The sequence below is a fragment of the Mobula birostris genome, chromosome 7, assembly GCF_030028105.1.
Source record: "Mobula birostris isolate sMobBir1 chromosome 7, sMobBir1.hap1, whole genome shotgun sequence".
In the NCBI taxonomy this organism is placed as follows: domain Eukaryota; kingdom Metazoa; phylum Chordata; class Chondrichthyes; order Myliobatiformes; family Myliobatidae; genus Mobula; species Mobula birostris.
In genome coordinates this window covers 41090463-41111505 of record NC_092376.1, presented here as the reverse complement: position 1 = coordinate 41111505, position 21043 = coordinate 41090463, and the positions used below count along the sequence as shown (strand labels likewise).

The following is a 21043-nucleotide window of genomic DNA, read 5'->3' as shown; positions in this document are numbered from 1 at the left end:
GAGTTGGGCTGTCGCGTCCCAATTTCCATGATGGCGGATCGGCTCTCGGGTTAAAAGGGAGCCCGTTGATTTTTATGAATGAGCAATTTTATACGAATATATAACCCTGAACTTTGCCTGCATTCTGTAAGTTAGTGCATTTTAATTCAATGTAGCCAAAAGAAGTGCCGCTGTAATGCACCGTTTGCACTAATTGGAGGTCACAAACAGACAAATAGACAGACAGAGCATGGGAGTTTTAGTAGTATATAGATAGACTGTGTTGGCTTACCCAAAATACTGTGGATGTATTGGCTTGTTGTCCATTGGCAACGAACATTTTAATTCTTCTGGGGCCAAAACCATTCCACTATCAGTCTGATAATCCTAAGAAAGACAGGAGCAAATTAATACAACCTATTTTTAATTTTGTTATCATATCTATAAACCACTTAGCAATTTGGAATATGATTTAATTTGTGCATTGATGACAATAGCTCATATTCAAGCTTTATGTTTTTGTATAAACGTTGAACTATAAGTGTGGTGCATTGTGTTCTTTGTCCTTCTGATCAATGTCCCTATGTTATTTCAACAGTTACTTAAGATGTTATCAAGTAAAACATTATTCATGCATCTACTCAAAGGCAAACTGTGAGACGTACATAATGAATATGTACACAGCTTGTATACTGTACCTTATATAATGTAATTAACTTATTAATATTAGAAGGATCATTTTAAATATCTAGAATGATCCAATGCTTTCCCATCTATGTATTAATTTTCAAAATTATTTACAGTATGATTTTTTTTTCCATCAGTTAGCAAAAAATGTGTTCTTTAACTGTTGATCATCTTCTATGGGGAGTTTCCTGATATGAATTTTGAAATTACCTTCTATAGTTTGAACTTTATAGCTGTAGCTACTCTTTTGCTTTATTCTGTGATAGCAATTCAACTTAATCTTTATACCATTTAGTATCTCTCTCAGATGGCTTCTTTAAGGACTGGAAAGTCCATTCTTTGCAATGTTTCCTCACTTTGCTAAGTTTGACACCAGGGATCAGTCTCATGGCTCTTGTCTGTACAGTTTTTGATGGTTAGATGTTTCCTTTGCTTCTTGGCAACCCAAACCAGGTAGAGTGTTCAAATATGGTCTGACCAGAACATTGCACAATTTCAACACAGCTTTTTTCTGATTTTAGACATCTCAAGATCATTTGGCCACTTATCCAAACCATCAATTCTTAAATTTGGGTTTTAGAAACTAAATGGGTTTCCATGGTGCTACAGAGAGAAGTTGCATCTGCTAGAGTTTGCTGAATCTTTATTAAAATCAGACTATTGTTAAAAGAGAAGTTAAGAGAAAGATTGAGCAGAAAAGGAAGAGATTACTAGAAACTTAAAAGGATAATGTCTTACTCACTTCTTTGAATGATTAAGTTTTAGGATATGGGTAGTTCAGGTATTTTTCTGGACTTCAGTTTTGAAAAACCCATTGACCTGATGTCATACACAGTCCATTTATGGTAACATTTGGTAGGATTGGTGGATGGATTTGGTTTGGATAAGAAGGTAGTTAGTGCAGATTTGTAGGAGTATTATGAAATAAGAGGGTCTTGTCTTAGAGCCAGCACTATACATAGAAAACATACATAGAAAATAGGTGCAGGACTAGGCCATTCGGCCCTTCGAGCCTGCACCGCCATTTATTATGATCATGGCTGATCATCCAACTCAGAACCCCGCCCCAGTCTTCCCTCCATACCCCCTGACCCCCGTAGCCACAAGGGCAATATCTAACTCCCTCTTAAATATAGCCAATGAACTGGCCTCAACAGTTTCCTGTGGCAGAGAATTCCACAGATTCACCACTCTCTGTGTGAAGTAGTTTTTCCTAATCTCGGTCCTAAAAGGCTTCCCCTCTATCCTCAAACTGTGGCCCCTCGTTCTGGACTTCCCCAACATCGGGAACAATCTTCCTGCATCTAGCCTGTCCAATCCCTTCAGGATCTTATACGTTTCAATCAGATCCCCCCTCAATCTTCTAAATTCCAACGAGTACAAGCCCAGTTCATCCAGTCTTTCTTCATATGAAAGTCCTGCCATCCCAGGAATCAATCTGGTGAACCTTCTTTGTACTCCCTCTATGGCAAGGATGTCTTTCCTCAGATTAGGGGACCAAAACTGCACACAATACTCCAGGTGTGGTCTCACCAAAGCCTTGTACAACTGCAGTAGTACCTCCCTGCTCCTGTACTCGAATCCTCTCGCTATAAATGCCAGCATACCATTCGCCTTTTTCACCGCCTGCTGTACCTGCATGCCCACTTTCAATGACTGGTGTATAATAACACCCAGGTCTCGTTGCACCTCCCCTTTTCCTAATCGGCCACCATTCAGATAATAATCTGTTTTCCTATTTTTGCCACCAAAGTGGATAACTTCACATTTATCCACATTAAATTGCATCTGCCATGAATTTGCCCACTCACCCAACCTATCCAAGTCACCCTGCATCCTCTTAGCATCCTCCTCACAGCTAACACTGCCACCCAGCTTCGTGTCATCCGCAAACTTGGAGATGCTGCATTTAATTCCCTCATCCAAGTCATTAATATATATTGTAAACAACTGAGGTCCCAGCACTGAGCCTTGCGGTACCCCACTAGTCACCGCCTGCCATTCTGAAAAGGTCCCGTTTATTCCCACTCTTTGCTTCCTGTCTGCTAACCAACTCTCCACCCACACCAATACCTTACCCGCAATACCGTGTGCTTTAAGTTTGCACACTAATCTCCTGTGTGGGACCTTGTCAAAAGCCTTCTGAAAATCCAAATATACCACATACACTGGTTCTCCCCTATCCACTCTACTAGTTACATCCTCAAAAAATTCTATGAGATTCGTCAGACATGATTTTCCTTTCACAAATCCATGCTGACTTTGTCCGATCATTTCACCGCTTTCCAAATGTGCTGTTATCACATCCTTGATAACTGACTCCAGCAGTTTCCCCACCACTGACGTTAGGCTAACCGGTCTATAATTCCCCGGTTTCTCTCTCCCTCCTTTTTCAAAAAGTGGATTACATTAGCCACCCTCCAATCCTCAGGAACTAGTCCAGAATCTAACGAGTTTTGAAAAATTATCACTAATGCATCCACTATTTCTTGGGCTACTTCCTTAAGCACCCTGGGATGCAGACCATCTGGCCCTGGGGATTTATCTGCCTTCAATCCCTTCAATTTACCTAACACCACTTCCCTACTAACATGTATTTCGCTCAGTTCCTCCATCTCACTGGACCCTCTGTCCCCTACTATTTCTGGAAGATTATTTATGTCCTCCTTAGTGAAGACAGAACCAAAGTAATTATTCAATTGGTCTGCCATGTCCTTGCTCCCCATAATCACTCCACCTGTTTCTGTCTGCAGGGGACCTACATTTGTCTTTACCAGTCTTTTCCTTTTCACATATGTATAAAAGCTTTTACAGTCCGTTTTTATGTTCCCTGCCAGTTTTCTCTCATAATCTTTTTTCCCCTTCCTAATTAAGCCCTTTGTCCTCCTCTGCTGAACTCTGAATTTCTCCCAGTCCTCAGGTGATCCACTTTCTCTGGCTAATTTGTATGCTTCTTCTTTGGAATTGATACTATCCCTAATTTCTCTTGTCAGCCACGGGTGCACTACCTTCCTTGATTTATTCTTTTGCCAAACTGGGATGAACAATTGTTGTAGTTCATCCATGCAACCTTTAAATGCTTGCCATTGCATATCCACCGTCAATCCTTTAAGTGTCATTTGCCAGTCTATCTTAGCTAATTCACGTCTCATACCTTCAAAGTTACCCCTCTTTAAGTTCAGAACCTTTGTTTCTGAATTAACTATGTCACTCTCCATCTTAATGAAGAATTCCACCATATTATGGTCACTCTTACCCAAGGGGCCTCTCACGACAAGATCGCTAATTAACCCTTCCTCATTGCTCAAAACCCAGTCCAGAATAGCCTGCTCTCTAGTTGGTTCCTTGACATGTTGGTTCAAAAAACCATCCCGCATACATTCCAAGAAATCCTCTTCCTCAGCACCTTTACCAATTTGGTTCACCCAATCTACATGTAGATTGAAGTCACCCATTATAACTGCTGTTCCTTTATTGCACACATTTCTAATTTCCTGTTTAATACCATCTCTGACCTCACTACTACTGTTAGGTGGCCTGTACACAACTCCCACCAGCGTCTTCTGCCCCTTAGTGTTACGCAGCTCTACCCATATCGATTCCACATCTTCCCGGCTTATGTCCTTCCTTTCTATTGCGTTAATCTCTTCTTTAACCAGCAACGCCACCCCACCTCCCCTTCCTTCATGTCTATCCCTCCTGAATATTGAATATCCCTGAACGTTGAGCTCCCATCCCTGGTCACCCTGGAGCCATGTCTCTGTGATCCCAACTATATCATAATCATTAATAACAATCTGCACTTTCAATTCATCCACCTTATTACGAATGCTCCTTGCATTGACACACAAAGCCTTCAGGCGCTCTTTTACAACTCTCTTAGTCCTTTTACAATTATGCTGAGAAGTGGCCCTCTTTAATGCTTGCCCTGGATTTGTCGGCCTGCCACTTTTACTTTTCTCCATAGTACTTTTTGTTTCTACCCTCACTTTACACCCCTCTGTCTCTCTGCACTGGTTCCCATCCCCCTGTAGTGAACTAACCTCCTCACGCCTAGCATCTTTAATTTGATTCCCACCCCCCAACCATTCTAGTTTAAAGTCACCATGCTCTCCACATGCTCTCCTACAGATGTACTGTGGAGAGCATACATGATCTGGAAGAGGATGCAAAAGATTGTGCATTGGTTTACAAGTAATGCAGATGTTCGGACTATAGAGAAACAAAAGAATGTAGGCAGGTGTAAGTGGAGTGCCAGTGTGGGTCTGTAACTATCAGATCACATCTCATATAGCTAGCTGTAAACATCTAGAAGCTGAGTGGGCTAAGCCAGCGTGCGGGATGACTTTGAAGGTATATGTACAATCTCTCACTGCTGAAGTCGGAGGCTCCCATCTGCTTCAAAAGGAGACAATCATACCAGTGCCCAAGCAGAGCAAGGTGAGCTGCCTCAATGACGAATCAAGTGGCACTCATATTTACTATGATGAAGTACTTTGGGAGGCTGGACATCAACTTCTGCTAAGCAAGAACCTGGACCTGCTGTAATTTGCCTATCGCCACAATAGGGCTGCGGTGGATGCAATCTCACTGCTCTCTCCTTGGCCTTAGATCTTGTAGACAACAGTAATACCTGCATCAGGCTGATGATTATCGACTGCAGCTCAATGTTCAACACAATCATACCCTCAGTTCTCATCAATAAGCTCCAGTACCGAGGTCTCTGTACCACCCTCTGCAACCAGATTGTTGATTTCCTCACTGGGAAATCACAGTCTGTGCAGATCTGAAACAACATCTCCTCCTCGCTGACAATCAACAATGGCACAGCTCAATACATGCTGAGCCCACAGCTCTACTCTCTTTACACGTACTATTGTGTGGCTAGGCACAGCTCAAACAGCATCTATAAATTTTCTGACAACACATTTTGTCGGCAGAATTTCATATGGTGACAAGGGGGCGTACAGGAGAGAGATAGATCAGCTGGTTGAGTGGTGTTACAGCAACAACCTTAAATTCAACTTTGGTAAGACCAAGGAATTGATTATGGACCAGGAAAGGAAGTTGAGGGAACACATAACCGTCCAAACTGAGGGATCAGAAGTGGAAAGGGTGAACAGTTTCATGTTCCTGGGTTTCAGTATCTCCGAGGATCTATCCTGGGCCCCACATATTGATGCATTTACAAAGAAGGCACAACATCAGTGATATTTCATTAGTAGTTTTTGGAGAACAGGTATGTCACCAAAGACACACACAGATTTCTACAGATGTATTGTGGAGAGCATTCTAACTGGTTGCATCACCATCTGGTATGGAGAGGCCACTGCACAGGATCAGAAAAAGCTGCAGAAAGTTGTGAACTCTGCCAGTTCCATCATGGGCACAAGCCTCCCCAGCATCCAGGACACCTTCAAAAACCAATGCCTCAAAAAGATGGCCCCATTACCCAGGAATATGCCCTCTCCTTATTGCTACCAACAAGAAGGAGGTACAGGAGCCCAAAGATTTCAGGAACAGCATCTTTTCCTCTGCCATCATATTTCTGAATGGACCGGGAAAACTTCCTGAATATTGTTTTTACTCTCTTTCTGCACTACTTATCTATAAACTTTTTATTTAATAGGTTTTATTATTATGTTGTGTAATGTACAGCTGATGCAAAACAATACATTTCACAACAAATAGCAGTGATATTAAAGTTGATTCTGAATTGGGACGACTGCTTAAACAAATTGACAGCTAAAATATATTGTAAAGATGATGAAATACAAACTCTAAAAAAACATACATATGGTCATTGTTTCCAACCTTGATTTGAATTTTGAATGCTAGTGTAAATTTTCAAATAAGATTAAAATTGCTATTAAGCTTTAGTAAAGCTGGTTTCAAAAGAGGTACTCGGATAGAGAGGATAAGAAAACTGATGTATCAAAGAAGGAAGAAAGAAGCTATAACCAGAGTGAGATAACCATATGAAGTAGGATAACACTGCATAATGAAGTTTGTTATTTGTGGCAGCAATACAGTGCAAGACAAAAAAATTACTATAAATTCCAAGAAACAACAAAATAAATAAATAATGCAAAAGAGGAATAGTGAGGCAGTGTTCATGAGATGCTCAGAAATGAATGGTTTCTGACAATATAGTAATTCAATAAAAAGACTCCAAATAACGACTATTTAAATAAAACAGTGATGTAAGATTAGGTGATGTTGTTTTGTAGCTGCATGATGTGAGAGCCAGTGGAACCATTATTCCTCCTGGTGACAACATCTGTATCAAGTGTTGGCTGCTCAAAGAACTCAGGCTCAAAGTTGATGACCTGGAAACCCTGATTATGCAATTTACCAGGACTGTGGTTCCAGCATGATTTAGGTGGAGCCCATCCCATTAGAACAGCTCCCCTTTCCCCCAATAAGGTGCCATCATTCCATGGATTCAAACTCTCATCTCCCTCTCTAATTTTATTGATCTCATGCTTATTTGCACATGGCTCAGGTAGCAATCCAATCCTTTTTGGTTCTGCTTTTTAGTTTAATCCCTGGTTTCCTAATCTAATCCAAATTTCCTCAGCATGGAACAAAACATCTGGATCTTGCCCTTCCTTTTCCAAATTCCTTTGCAGATTAGAGATCAGATTCAGATTCAAGTGCAGATTTATCTATTTATCACAGATAAATTGAAACATACAGAGAAATGTGTCATTTGTGCTAACAACAAACACAGCCTAAGGATGTCACCACACATTCATCGGGGTTGGGGTAATCTCATTGAAACCTACTGAATATTGAAAGGCCTGGAAAGAGTGAACATTGGAAAAGATGTTTCCAGTAGTGGGAGACATCTCAGAGGGTGCAATCTCAAAGTGAACGGATGTCCTTTTAGAATAAAGATGAGGATGAATTTCTTTAGTTAGAGGAATTCATTGCTCCGGAGGTCAAGTCTTTGGGTATACTTAAAGTGGAGTTTGACACACTCTTGAAGAGTAAAGGTGTCAAAGGTTACAGGGAGAAGGCAGGAGAATGGCTCTGACAGGGAAAAACAAATCAGCCATGATTGAATGGCAGAGCAGAATCATGGGCCAAATGGGCTTATGCTGTTCCTATGCCTTGTGATCTCATGGTCAATTAATCTTCTAGCACTCTAATTTACCTGCTGCCAAAGATGCTTTAAGGAACCACTGGCTATTAGTTGTTAGCACTTCCTTACGCACACATTAAATTGAAAGTCTGGAACAGTATGAAAATCATACACCCAACTTTTTACTCACACTGGACTCACTACTGTGCACCAATGCACTTTGCATTGGCCATCAATATTATTTTGGGTAAAGATGCCAATTATCAGTGATCGCATTCATTGGTTCATTGGCACTGTAGAAAAAGGTAAGTGCTTGAACTATTTTACTATATTTTAAGGCTTGTAATATTTTAATATGTTTTTAATTGATGTTATCTTTTCAGAAAATTTAGTTTTTAAATTTTAACTTTTATAAAATGTCTTTGACAATGACATATAGACATGTTGAAAGGTCTTTGTTAGCAGTGATGAGTCAAAGGCCATTAAGTAATGCAGAGATGGGCTTCAGCTGTTTCAGGCCCACTTGTCACACAACCTTCCTGTGTACATTCTGTCTTCCACTTCTGGAAAAAGTAAGCACAGGTGAGGAAGGGCTTAATTTTTCTGGAGGTGGAGGACAGAATTATTAACTATGCACATTTAAAAGATCCATTAAGAATTTACCAGAGAACAGCATCACCATGAAGAAAAATATTTAATATTAGATGTTGCAGTCATGATTAATATTTTCAAAGCTTTATACCTGAATATCGTCCTTGTTACAATTTGTCTACATCCATCTTTATTCTTATTTGTTTCTTGAAACAATATTATTCAGACTATTAATTGGGTTGCAGGAGGTTAGTGAGCTAAATTAAAAGTTCATGACTTGCAGTAGTTTTCCTCCCATTCCCCTTCCTTTCTTTGCTTTTCCACTGTGCAGATCCTTTGATTACCATTTCTATCACTGACCTGCTGTCCCGGATCATTGTTATGTCTGATTCAGTTCCTTGTCTTTGCCGTTTTACATGTTTCAATTCTTTGTACCTTGTTTTGAAAATTTTGACTGCAGACTCCATTTGGTGCAGTTTTGATTAACAGATTAAATTTAGCGAGGCAAACTTCACCTTTTTATTATGAATTTGTTTGGTTTTATAGGTCATATTTTGTTCTATTTATTTTTTCTTTATCATGAAGCACAAGGTGTTCAAAATTCGTAGGAAAAAGGGAAATTTTTAATATCCTCAAAATGTTCCGAGGGAAGCTAGAAGTGATTTTATAGAGTTTGTCATAACACAGCAGATAACATCTATCCATTGTAATATGGGGAAGGATGCTTGCAAAACTATATTGTAAGTCTTACATATTGAAACAGAGCCAAGGCTATCGAACAATACACAAGTCATAAGAAAACTTACATCTGTTAATGTTGTAAGCTCATGTGGTGGCTCTTCGAATGTCTCCAAATCCTGTGGTTGTTTGTTCAGACAAGTGTTAATATATCTGCAGTAATAAAAATATATCGCACATTCAAATGGGGTTGCACGTCAGTTTTTCAGTTAAAAAAATTTTTAGTGCTGAGTTGTTTATAGTTCTCATAAGATTTCAGTTTCAACAAGGATTTCAAAAATACAGGATTGTTTTCCTCTCTCCCTACATTGTCCCAGAATTCAAGCAGATTTTTTTTTCATTCAAACCTCTTGGGACCTCTTCTGGGGTAGGTGGGACCTGTAAAAAAAGGGATGGATTGCACTTGAATCTGAGGCGGACCAACATTCTTGTGGGCAGGTTTACTAGAGCTGCTGGGAGTGGTTTAAACTAATACGGCAGGGGGATGGGAACCAGTATGACAGAGCTGTGGATGAGACAGCAGGTTTACAAGTAGATGACGGATGTAATATGAATGTAAGGAAGGACAAGCCAATGATTGGGCTCAAATGTAAACAGTGCAGAGAGTTAAATTGTACCACAGATGGAAAATTTAACAAGTGCAAACAATGCAGGACTGATAGGGCTGCATTTAAATGCACGTAGTATTCAGAAAAAGGTGGATGAATTCATGGCACAGTTAGAGGTTGGTCGGTATGACGCTGTGGGCATTACTGAGTCGTGGCTGAAAGAAGGTCATTAGTTGGAAGTTTAATATCAAAGGATATACTTTGTATTGAAAGGACAAGCAGGAAGACATAGGCAGTGGCGTGGCTCTGTTTGTAGGAGATGGAATTACATCTTTAAAAAGAGGCGACATAGGGTCAGAGAATGTCGAATCTTTGTGGGTGAAGTTAAGAAACTGCAAGGGTAAAACACATTATGCAAATCGTATATAGGCCTTCAAATAGTAGCCAAGATGTGGGGTTGAGATTGCAAAGGAAGCTGGAAAGGGCATGTAATAAGGGTAACAACACAATTGTAATGGGGGATTTCAATATGCAAGGGGTTTAGGGAAATCAGGTTGGTGTCGGATCGCAAGAGAGGGAATTTGTTGAATGCTGTGGGATGGCTTTTTAGAGCAGCTTGTGCTTAAGCCTACTCAGGGAAAGGCTATTTTAGATTGGGTGTTGTGTAATAATCCAGATTTTATTAGAGAGATTAAGGTAAAGGAACCCTTAGGAGGCACTGATCATAATATGATTGAGTTCATACTACAAATTGAGAGGGAGAAGCATAACTCACAAGTAGACAGCAGAGCAGAGATGGCAGAAGTTTCTGGGAATAGTTCACAAGGCACAGGATAGATATGTCCCACAGAAGAAGTTGTTCTCAGATGGCAGGGGTAGGCATCCCTAGTTGGCAAGGGAAGTTAAGGACCACATAAAAGCCAAGAAAAGGGCATATAATGTAGCAAAAGTGATTGGGAAGTTGGATGATTGGGAAGCTTTTAAAATCCCACAAAAGGCAACTAGAAAAAGCTATAAGAAGGGAAAAGATGAACTATGAGGGCAAACTAGCCAATACTATAAAGCAGGATACCAAACATTTTTTTCAGTTATATAAAGAGTGAAAAGGAGGTGAGAGTTGATGCTGGACCACTGGAAAATTATGCCGGTGAGGTAGTACTGGGGGACAAAGAAATGGGTACTTTGCATCTGTCTTCACTGCGGAAGACACTAGCAGTGTGCCAGAGGTCTGTGAGTGTCAGGGAGCAGGAGTGAGTGCCATTGCTATTACAAAGAAAAAAGTGCCAGGCAAACTCAAAAATCTTAAGGTGGATAAGTCACCTGGACCAGATGGACTACATCCCAGAGTCTCGAGAGAGGTTGCTGAAGGGATAATGGATGCATTGGTCATGATCTTTCAGGAATCACTTGATTTTGGCATGGTCCCAGAGGACTGGAAGATTGAAAATGTCACTCCACTCCTTAAGAAGGGAGGATAGCAAAATAAAGGAAATTATAGGCCAGTTAGCCTAATCTCAGTGGTTGGGAAAGTGTTGGAGTCTGTTATTAAGGATGAGGTTTTGGGGTACTTGGAGACCAATGATAAAATAAGTCAAAGTCAGCATGGTTTTTGTAAAGGGAAATTGTGCCTGATAAATCTGTTAGAGTTCTTTGGGGAAGTAACAAGCAGGGTAGACAAAGGAGAGCAGTGGATGTCATTTACTTGGATTGTCAGAAAGCATTTGATAAGATGCCACACATGAGGCAGCTTAACAAGATAAAATCCCATGGCATTACAGGAAAAGATACTGGTGTGGATAGAGGAATGTCTGACAGACAGGAGGCAGCAAGTAGAAATAAAGAAGGCTTTTTTCTGGTTGCCTGCCAGTGACTAGTGGTGTTCCTTAGGGGTTAGCATCAGTTTGTCAATGATTTAGATAATGGAATTGATGGATTTGTGGCAAAATTTGCAGATGATACAAAGATAGGTGGAGGGGGAGGTAGTGCTGAGGAAGCAATGCGATTGCAGAAGGACAGTTGAATTGGAAGAATGGACAGAAAAGTGGCAGATGGAGTACAGTGTTGTGAAATGTATGATAATGCATTTTCGTAAAAGGAACAAAAGTGCAGGCTATTAACTAAATGGGAAGAAAATTCAAACATCAGAAGTGGAAGGGGCCCTAGGAGTCATCGTGCAAGACTCCCAAAAGGTTAATTTACAGGTGGAGTCTGTGGTAAAGAAGGCAAATGCAATGCTGTCATTCATTTCAAGGGATGAAAATCTTAAACAACAAGGAGATAATGCTGAGGTTTTATAGGACACTGGTCTGGCTGCACCCAGAGTACTGTCAAAAGGTTTGGGCCCAATATCTCAGAATGGGTGTGCACCAAAGGTGGTGCATGAGGATGATTCCAGGAATGAAGGGGTTAATATGAGGAGCCTTTAGCAGCTTTGGTCTTGTACTCGCTGGAATTTAGAAGAGTGATGGGGGATCTCATCGAAACCTACCAAATGTTGAAAGGTCTAAATAGGGCGGATGTGAGAGGGTATTTCCTATGGTGGAGTTATCGAGAACTAGAGGGCAGAGGCTCAAAATTGAGGGGCGATCTTTCAGAACAGAGGCAAGGAGAAATTCTTTTAGCCAGAGAGTAGTGAATCCATGGAATGCTCTGGCACAGACAGCTGTGGAGGCCAAGCCCGTGGGTATATTTAAAGCGAAAATTGATAGTTTCCTGACTGGTCAGGACGTTAAAGGTTATAGCGAGAAGGCAGGTGTATGGGGTTGAGTGGGATCTGGAATCAACCATGATGGAATGGTGGAGCAGACTTGATGGGCTGAATGGCCTAATTCTGCTCCTATGTCTGATGATCTTATGGTCTAAAATGGTGGGCTCATCTACTGTAAACACGAGGAATTCTGCAGATGCTGGAAATTCAAGCAACACACATCAAAGTTGCTGGTGAACGCAGCAGGCCAGGCAGCATCTCTAGGAAGAGGTACAGTCGATGTTTCGGGCCAAGACCCTTTGTCAGGACTAACTGAAGGAAGAGCTAGTAAGAGATTTGAAAGTGGGAGGGGGAGGGGGAGATCCAAAATGATAGGAGAAGACAGGAGGGGGAGGGATGGAGCCAAGAGCTGGACAGGTGATTGGCAAAAGGGATATGAGAGGATCATGGGACAGGAGGCCCAGGGAGAAGGAAAAGGGGGAGGGGTGGAAAAAACCCAGAGGATGGGCAAGGGGTATAGTCAGAGGGACAGAGGGAGAAAAAGGAGAGTGAGAGAAAGAATGTGTGTAAATAAATAAATAACTGATGGGGTACGAGGGGGAGGTGGGGCATTAGCAGAAGTTAGAGAAGTCAATATTCATGCCATCAGGTTGGAGGCTACCCAGATGGAATATAAGGTGTTGTTCCTCCAACCTGAGTGTGGCTTCATCTTTACAGTAGAGGAGGCCGTGGATTGACATATCAGAATAGGAATGGGACGTGGAATTAAAATGTGTGGCCACTGGGAGATCCTGCTACTGATCATCTACTGAGTCAATTTGGGAGGAACTGATGAATATGAAAGGGATTTCCATGTTCATTAGATTATATTATGGACTCCTAATAGTCAGCAAGATTTAGAAGAGAAAAATGATAGAGATATAGAGATATATGGTGAATCAAGTTGGTTGAGACAGTCTTCAGGAGGACTTCAGGAATGCATCCGTGATGATCTTCTTAAACAGCACATCACAGAACCTACAAGGGAACGTGCTGTCGTAGATCTGGTCCTGTGCAAAGAGACAGGTAAAAATCGTGATCTTGTAGCTAGGGATCCTCTTGGAAAGAGTGATCAGAGTATGACTGAATTTCTCATACAAATGGAGGGTGCAATAGTTCAATCTGAAACCAGTGTATTATTCCTAAACAATGGAGACTACAATGGGATAAGGGAGGATTTGGCCAATGTAGACTGGTAACACAGACTATATGGCAGGACAGTTGAGGAACAGTGGAAGACTTTCAAAGAGATTTTTCATGGAGCTCAACAAAAGTATATTCCAGTTAGAAGAAAGGACAGTATGTGTGGGGACAGCCAGCCTTGTATAACTAAGGAAATAAAAGAAGGCATCAAACTAAAAGCTTGTGCATATAAAGTAGCCAAGAGTAGTGGGAAACTGGAAGACTGGGAAAACTTTAAAAAGCAACGAAGTACCACTAAGTGAGCAATAAAGAAAGGGAAGATAGGTTATGAAAATAAACTAGCACAAAATACAAAAACAGATAGTAAAAGCTTTTATAATTACATAAAGCGGAAAACGGTGGCTAAAGTGAATGTAGGTCCCTTAGAGGACAAGAAGGGGAAATTGAAATTGGGTAATGAGGAAATGGCCGAGGCTTTGAATGACTATTTTGAGTCAGTCTTCATGGTGGTGGACGCATCTAATATGCCAAAGAAAAATGTTATGGATGCAATGGGAGATGAGGACCTCGATGCAATAGCTATCACTGAAGTGGTAGTGCTGAGCAAACTTGTGGGCTTGAAGCCAGGTAAGTCTTCTGGTCCTGATGGAATGCATCCCAGGGTACTGGAAGAAATGGCAGAGGTTATAGTTGAGGCTTTGGTAATAACTTACCAATATTCTCTGGACTCTGGGCAGGTCCCAGTGGATTGGAAGACGGTGAATGTCATGCCACAGTTCAAAAAAGGATGTAGGCAAAAGGCAGTTAACTATAGGCCAGTTAGTAGTTGGGAAAATGCTTGAAGATATCATGAAAGAAGAAATAGCAGGACATCTGGAAAGAAATGGATCCATCAGGCAGACGCTGCATGGATTCAGCGAAGGCAGGTCCTGTTTGACAAACTTACTGAGGTTCTTTGAGGATATAATGAGTGCAGTGGATAGAGGAGAACAGATGGACGTTACATACTTGGATTTCCAGAAGGTGTTCGATAAGGTACTGCACAGAACACTTATCCATAAGATAAGGATGCGTACAGTTGGGGTTGATGTATTAGCATGAATAGGGGATTGGTTAGCCATTAGAAAGCAGAGAGCTGTGATACATGGGTGTTTTTCCGGTTGGTTATCAGTGATGAGTAGTGTGCCGCAGTGGTCGGTGCTGGGTCGGCAACTGTTCACCATATACATTAATGATCTGGAAGAGGGGACCGAGTGTAGTGTATCTAAGTTTGCTGATGGTACAAAATTCAGCAGAAAAGTAAATTGTGCAGAAGATACAGATAGTCTGCAGAGATATAGATAGGTTAAGTGAGTGGGAAAGAGTCTGGCAGATGGAGTACAACATTGGTAAATGTGAGGTCATCCACCTTGGAGGGAAAAATGGAAGAGCAGGTTATTATTTAAATGGTAAAAAATTGCAGCATGCTGCTGTGCAGAGGAACTTGGGAGTGTTTGTGCATGAATCACAAAAGGTTGGTTTGCAGGTGCAGCAGGCTATCAAGAAGGCAAATGGAATGTTGGCCTTCATTGCTAGAGGGATTGAATTTAAGAGCAGGGAGGTTTTGCTGCAACTGTACAGGGTACTGGTGAGGCTGCACCTGCAGTACTGCGTGCAGTTCTGGTTTCCTTATTTGAGGAAGGATATACTGGCTTTGGAGGTGGTGCAGAGGAGGTTCACCAGGTTGATTCCAGAGATGAGGGGGTTAGACTGAGGAGAGATTGAGCCACCTGGAACTGTACCCGCCAGAATTCGGAAGAATGAGAGGAGATCTTGTAGAAACATATAAAATTATGAAAGGAAGAGATAAGATAGAGGCAGAAAAGTTGCTTCCACTGGTAAGTGAGACTAGAACTACGGGACATAGCTTCAAGATTCGGGAGTAGTTTTAGGATGGAGATGAGGAAGAACTGCTTTTCCCGGAGGGTGGTGAATCTGTGGAATTCTCTGCCCAATGAAACAGTGGAGGCTACCTTGGAAAATATATTTAAGATAAGGTTGGATAGATTTTTGCAGAGTAGAGGAATTAAGGGTTATGTGGAAAAGGCAGATAGGTGGAGATGAATCCATGGCCAGATCAGTCATGATCTTATTGAATGGCAGAGCAGGACCGACAGGCCAGATGGCCTACTCCTGCTCCTATTTCTTATGTTCTTTTGTTCCTATGTTCTTGTAACAATTACAGGAAATATAAAGTTGTGATAGTAGGTGAGTTTGACTTTCCACACATTGACTGGGACTCCCTTACTTTAAAAGGACTCAGGGGATAGAATTTGTCAAATGTGTAAAGGACAATTTCCTTAATTAATATGTACCAACTAGAGAGAGCATGACACTGGATCTCCTCTTTGGGAACGAGACAGGGCAGATGAGAGAAGTGAGTGTAGGGGAGCACTTTCAACCTAGTGATCATAATTCTATTAGTTTCAAGATAATTATGGAGAAGGATAGGACTGGTCCTTGGGTTGAGATTCTAATTTGGAGAAAAGCCAATTCTGATGGCATCAGAAGGGATCTGGCAAGGCAAATGTGGATTGGGATAGGCTATTTTCTGGCAAAAAAAAATGCTTGGTAAGTGGGGGGCCTTTAAAAGTGAAATATTGAAAACACAGGATCTTTATGTTTCTGACAGAATAAAAGGCAAGGCTAACAGGTTTAGGGAACCTTAATTACTGATAGATTAATGAGGCTCTGACAAAGAAAAAGGGCAGGGGGTGCATATCAGGTAAAGGCAGCAAAGTGCAAATGAAGAACCTAAAGAATATAAGAACTGCAAAAGAACACTTGAGGGGAAATCAAGAGGGCTAAAAGATGTCATGAGGTTGCTCTGACAGACAAGTGAAAAGGAATCCTAAGAGCAAAAAGACAGCAAGGGATAAACTTGGTTCTCTTGAAGATTGGTGTGGTAATCTATGCATGGAGCAGAAAGAGATGTTGGAGATCTTATAATTAATTTTTTGGCACATGTATTTACTTGGGAGACAGACGCAGTGTCTATAGAAATAAACCAAAAGAGTAGTGAGGTTATTGACTATATCTGGATTATGGAAGAAGGGGTGCTTGCTGACTTGAGGAAAATTATGGTGGATAAGTCCTCAGAGACTGACAAGGCATCTCCTAGGATCTTGTGGGGGGCTATTAGAGAAATTGCAGGTAGGCTGGCAGATATATAAAATATCCTTACCCACAGGTGAGGTGCCAGAGGAGTGACTAATGATGTCATGACGTTGATCTATTGTTTAAGAAATAAAAACAAGACAGGAAATTATAGGATGTTGATACTGACATCAGTCATGAGTAAATTATTCAAAGGTATTCTAAAGAATTACAGGAAAAATACGTGCATGGTAGCAGGTATTACAGGAAGGAAACTAGTATGGATAGAAGATTGGTTGACTGGCAGGGGACATAGAGGTGGAATAAAGGAGACTTTTTCTGGTTGCCTGCCAGTGAAATGAACTAGTGGTGTTCCACTGGTATTAGGGCCTCTTCTTCTTACGTCATACAGTATGTCAATCATTTAGATAATCAAAATGATAGCTTTGTGTCCAAGTTTGCTGACAATATAAAGATAGGTGGAGGGACAGATAGTGTGAGGAAGCAGGGAGTCAGTAGAAGGACATATAGTTCAGGAGAATGGGCAAAGAGACTGGAAAGGGCGAGATACTTAACAGCATTGATGAACAGAGGGATCTTGGGGTCCAAATTCATAGCTCCAATTGAGTTCAAAACCGGGAAATTATATTGCAGCTTTATAAAACACTAGTTAGGCCACATCTGGAAGTGTTGCATATAGTTCTAGTCACCCCATTATAGGAAGGTTGAGGCTTTGGAGAGGGTGCAGGAGGAGTTTACCAAGAATTTGCCTGGATTAGAGGGCAAGGGCTTATAATGAGAGGCTGGACAAACTTGGCCCATTTTCTCTTGAGTGGTAGAGACTGAGGAGAGATCTGATAGAGGTTTATTAGATTATGAAAGGCTTGGATAGAGAAGACAGACAGTATCTTTTTCCCATGATTGAAAGGCCTAGTACCAGAGGGTATGCATTTAAGGTGAGGTGGGTAATTTCAAAAGAGATGTGAGGAGCAACTTCTTACACAGAGAGTGGTGGGTGCCTGAAATGTGCTCCCTGGGGTGCTGGTAGAGGCAGAAACATAGGGAATTGGGAATTTTAAGAGATGTTTAGATAGGCACATAAAAGTAAGGAAAGTGGAAAGACATGGACATTGTGTAGGCAGAAGATATTCATTTAGTTGGCTACTTGATTACTAATTTAATTGGTTCTGCACAATATTGTGGGCCAAAGGGCCTGTTTCTGTGCTGATGTTCAGATGGAATACAGTGTAGGGAAGTGTATGGTTATGCACTTTCTTTGAAAGAATAAAAGTGTAGACTATTTTCTGAAAAGAGAGAAAATTCAGAAATCAGAGGTGTAAAGGGACGTGGGAGTCCTCATGCAAGATTCCCTAAAGGTTAACTGGCAGGATGAGTCGGTGGTAAGGAAAGCCAATGCAATGTCAGCGTTCTTTTTGATGGGACTAGCATATGAAAGCAAGGTTTTATAATGCATTGGTAAGACCACACTTGCGGTATTTTGAGTTGTTTTGGGAGGACCAATCAGGGTAAGACAATGAACAGTTTGGCACTGAGATATGTGGAAGAACAAAGGGACCTGGGAACATGGATTGTTATTTCCTTGAAAGTAACATCACAGGTAGGGATGGTTTAGGCACATTAGCCTTCATAAGTCAGAGCATTTAGTACAGGGGTTGTGAAGCTATGTTTAAGTTGTATTAGACCTAGGTGGGGCCAAATTTGACAGAGTGATCAGCAGCACTGGGGCTCCACAGGGGACTGTCTTGTCTCCCCTTCTCTTCACCATTTACACCTCAGACTTCAACTACTGCACAGCGTCTTGTCATCTTCAGAAGTTTTCGGATGACTCTGCCATAGTTGGATGCATCAGCAAGGGAGATGAAGCTGAGTACAGGGCTACGGTAGGAAACTTTGTCACATGGTGTGAGCAGAATTATCTGCAGCTTAATGTGAAAAAGACTAAGGAGCTGGTAGTAGACCTGAGGAGAGCTAAGGTACCGGTGACCCCTGTTTCCATCCAGGGGGTCAGTGTGGACATGGTGGAGGATTACAAATACCTGGGGATATGAATTGACAATAAACTGGACTGGTCTAAGAACACTGAGGCTGTCTACAAGAAGGGTCAGAGCCGTCTCTATTTCCTGAGGAGACTGAGGTCCTTTTACATTTGCCGGACGATGCTGAGGATGTTCTACGAGTCTGTGGTGGCCAGTGCTATCATGTTTGCTGTTGTGTGCTGGGGCAGCAGGCTGAGGGTAGCAGACACCTACAGAATCAACAAACTCATTCATAAGGCCAGTGATGTTGTGGAGATGGATCTGGACTCTCTCACGGTGGTGTCTGAAAAGAGGATGTTGTCTAAGTTACATGCCATCTTGGTCAATGCCTCCCATCCACTACATAATGTACTGGTTGGGCACAGGAGTACACTCAGCCAGAGACTCATTCCACCGAGATGCAGCACAGAGCGTCATAGGAAGTCATTCCTGCCTGTGGCCATCAAACTTTACAACTCCTCCCTTGGAGGGTCAGACACCCTGAGCCAATAGGCTGGTCCTGGACTTATTTCATAATTTACTGGCATAATTTACATATTACTATTTAACTATTTATGGTTCTATTACTATTTATTATTTATGGTGCAACTGTAACGAAAATCAATTTCCCCCCGGGATCAATAAAGTATGACTATGACTATGACTAATTTGGAGTCTTGTGTCTCCTACCTACAGGAAAGTTGGTCTATAAGCTTGAAAGAGAACAGAGAAAATGTATGTGAATGTTGCCAGGACTGTAGGACTTGAGCTGCATGGAAAGGTTGAATAGGTTAGGAAGTTATTCCCTCGATCGTAGGAGGATGAGGGCAGAGTTGATGGAGGTATACAAAATTACAAGGGGTATAGATAGGGTGAATGCTTACAAGCTCTTTCCCCCTCAGGTTGAATGAGACTAGAACTAGAGGGCATTGGTTTAGGGTGAAAGGTGACATATTTAACAAGAATATGGGTAGAAACTTCTTCATTCAGAGTGTGGTGTGAGTGTGGAGTGAGCTGTCAGCACACATGGTAAATGTGGGTTTGACTGTAACATTTAAGAGAAATTTTGACTCGATAACTTTCAATGGATGAATCCAGGACCTTGCCAACACTTCTTTCTGGTAACTAAGATGCACAAAGAGATAATGTTTCCTTTCAATACTATTTCTTCAACCTTGCTTTCCATCAGCAACACAACTGACAACTCAAGAAGTTTGCAGATGTTCCCAGTAGGTTCTTCTTGTCTTGTGCATATATTCAATATTTTAAGTGAAAAAAATAATAGTATGGATTCAAAGCAGCTGCTTATTCCATTTACAATGTGCATTATTTCTTATCAGTTAATATTTTATATTTGCTGTAATCAATTATAGGTACAAAAATTTGTTAATCTTATTTTTGCTTCAATCAAAAGAATTTAGAGTGGAGTTAACTTATCATAGTTTGTCTGATTTTAAAAAAGTCCTGAAATTAAATTGATCTCGGACAAGAGCAGAAAATAGAAGAGAGAAAATCAGCAAGAGTTTTATACTGATATCTGCCTTATTTATAAACAGATGTGGGAGACGTTGCAAGATTATAGACATAATAAAACTGAGTAGAAAATAAACTCAAATCCTGGATACTGGTTGTCTTAGTGAATTATCTCAGTTTAATTCATTGTCTATCCCTTGTTTCAGCATTTTCAGTAAAGACTTTAATTTTCTTGATAAAATGGTAATATATCTTACCCAAAGCTTCCTGTATTTTTATAATTAAATTTTGAATTCTCCATTTCTTCTCCCAAGCAAGAGTCTGGCAATGTTGGCACTGAAAAATTAAAGCTATTTGATACGAGCATGCCTCTCAGGGGGATGTAGTCCTTTCCATCCTGCCAATCACAACATGTTTTGTTATAAATATTAAAAATAATGATGATGTTAACTAATGTTTATGATGTTTATGAGGATGTTAACTAATAGCAGTAAAAGCAAAAAGCTGTAGATGCTGGAAATCTGAAGTGAAAATCTGGAAATACTTAGCAGTCAGCCAGCGTTCTTCTTAACTTTTTAGTACCTGCTGAACATTTGCTTGTAATAAATCTCCAAGTCTCTCCACAAGCTTTGTGAATGTAGGCCGCTGTTTGGGTTCATTATGCCAGCAGTCGAGTAATATTTGATAGCTGGAATGAATACCCAATGAATACTTAGCTTCTTTGAGTTTTAAATATACAATTGTTTCATTAGGTTAATTTTACATTTAGTCAATGTAAAATATAATTTTAAGTAACACTTATAAACATCACATTAAAATCAAATTAATTTTATACAATCTCTTTCAGGTTTCTCAGAGAGGGAGTTGATATTAAGTTGGT

At 40.8% G+C, this 21043-nt stretch overlaps 1 protein-coding gene across 8 annotated transcripts in view; it reads right to left on the bottom strand.

Moving 5' to 3' along the window:
- flt1 (fms related receptor tyrosine kinase 1) overlaps positions 1 to 21043 on the bottom strand; it is a 165842-nt gene that overhangs the window by 14643 nt on the left and 130156 nt on the right. For 5 of the 8 annotated variants that reach the window (XM_072262967.1, XM_072262968.1, XM_072262970.1 and 2 more), the window contains 4 exons: positions 20746 to 20851; positions 20421 to 20560; positions 9151 to 9235; positions 272 to 366 (listed from right to left, as the gene is read on the bottom strand). In XM_072262967.1, coding sequence (XP_072119068.1) covers positions 272 to 366; positions 9151 to 9235; positions 20421 to 20560; positions 20746 to 20851 — 426 coding nt within the window. Of the gene's footprint in view, positions 1 to 271; positions 367 to 9150; positions 9236 to 20420; positions 20561 to 20745; positions 20852 to 21043 lie in introns of those variants that run through there. The other 3 variants (XM_072262972.1, XM_072262974.1, XM_072262973.1) reach the window with 3 other exon arrangements.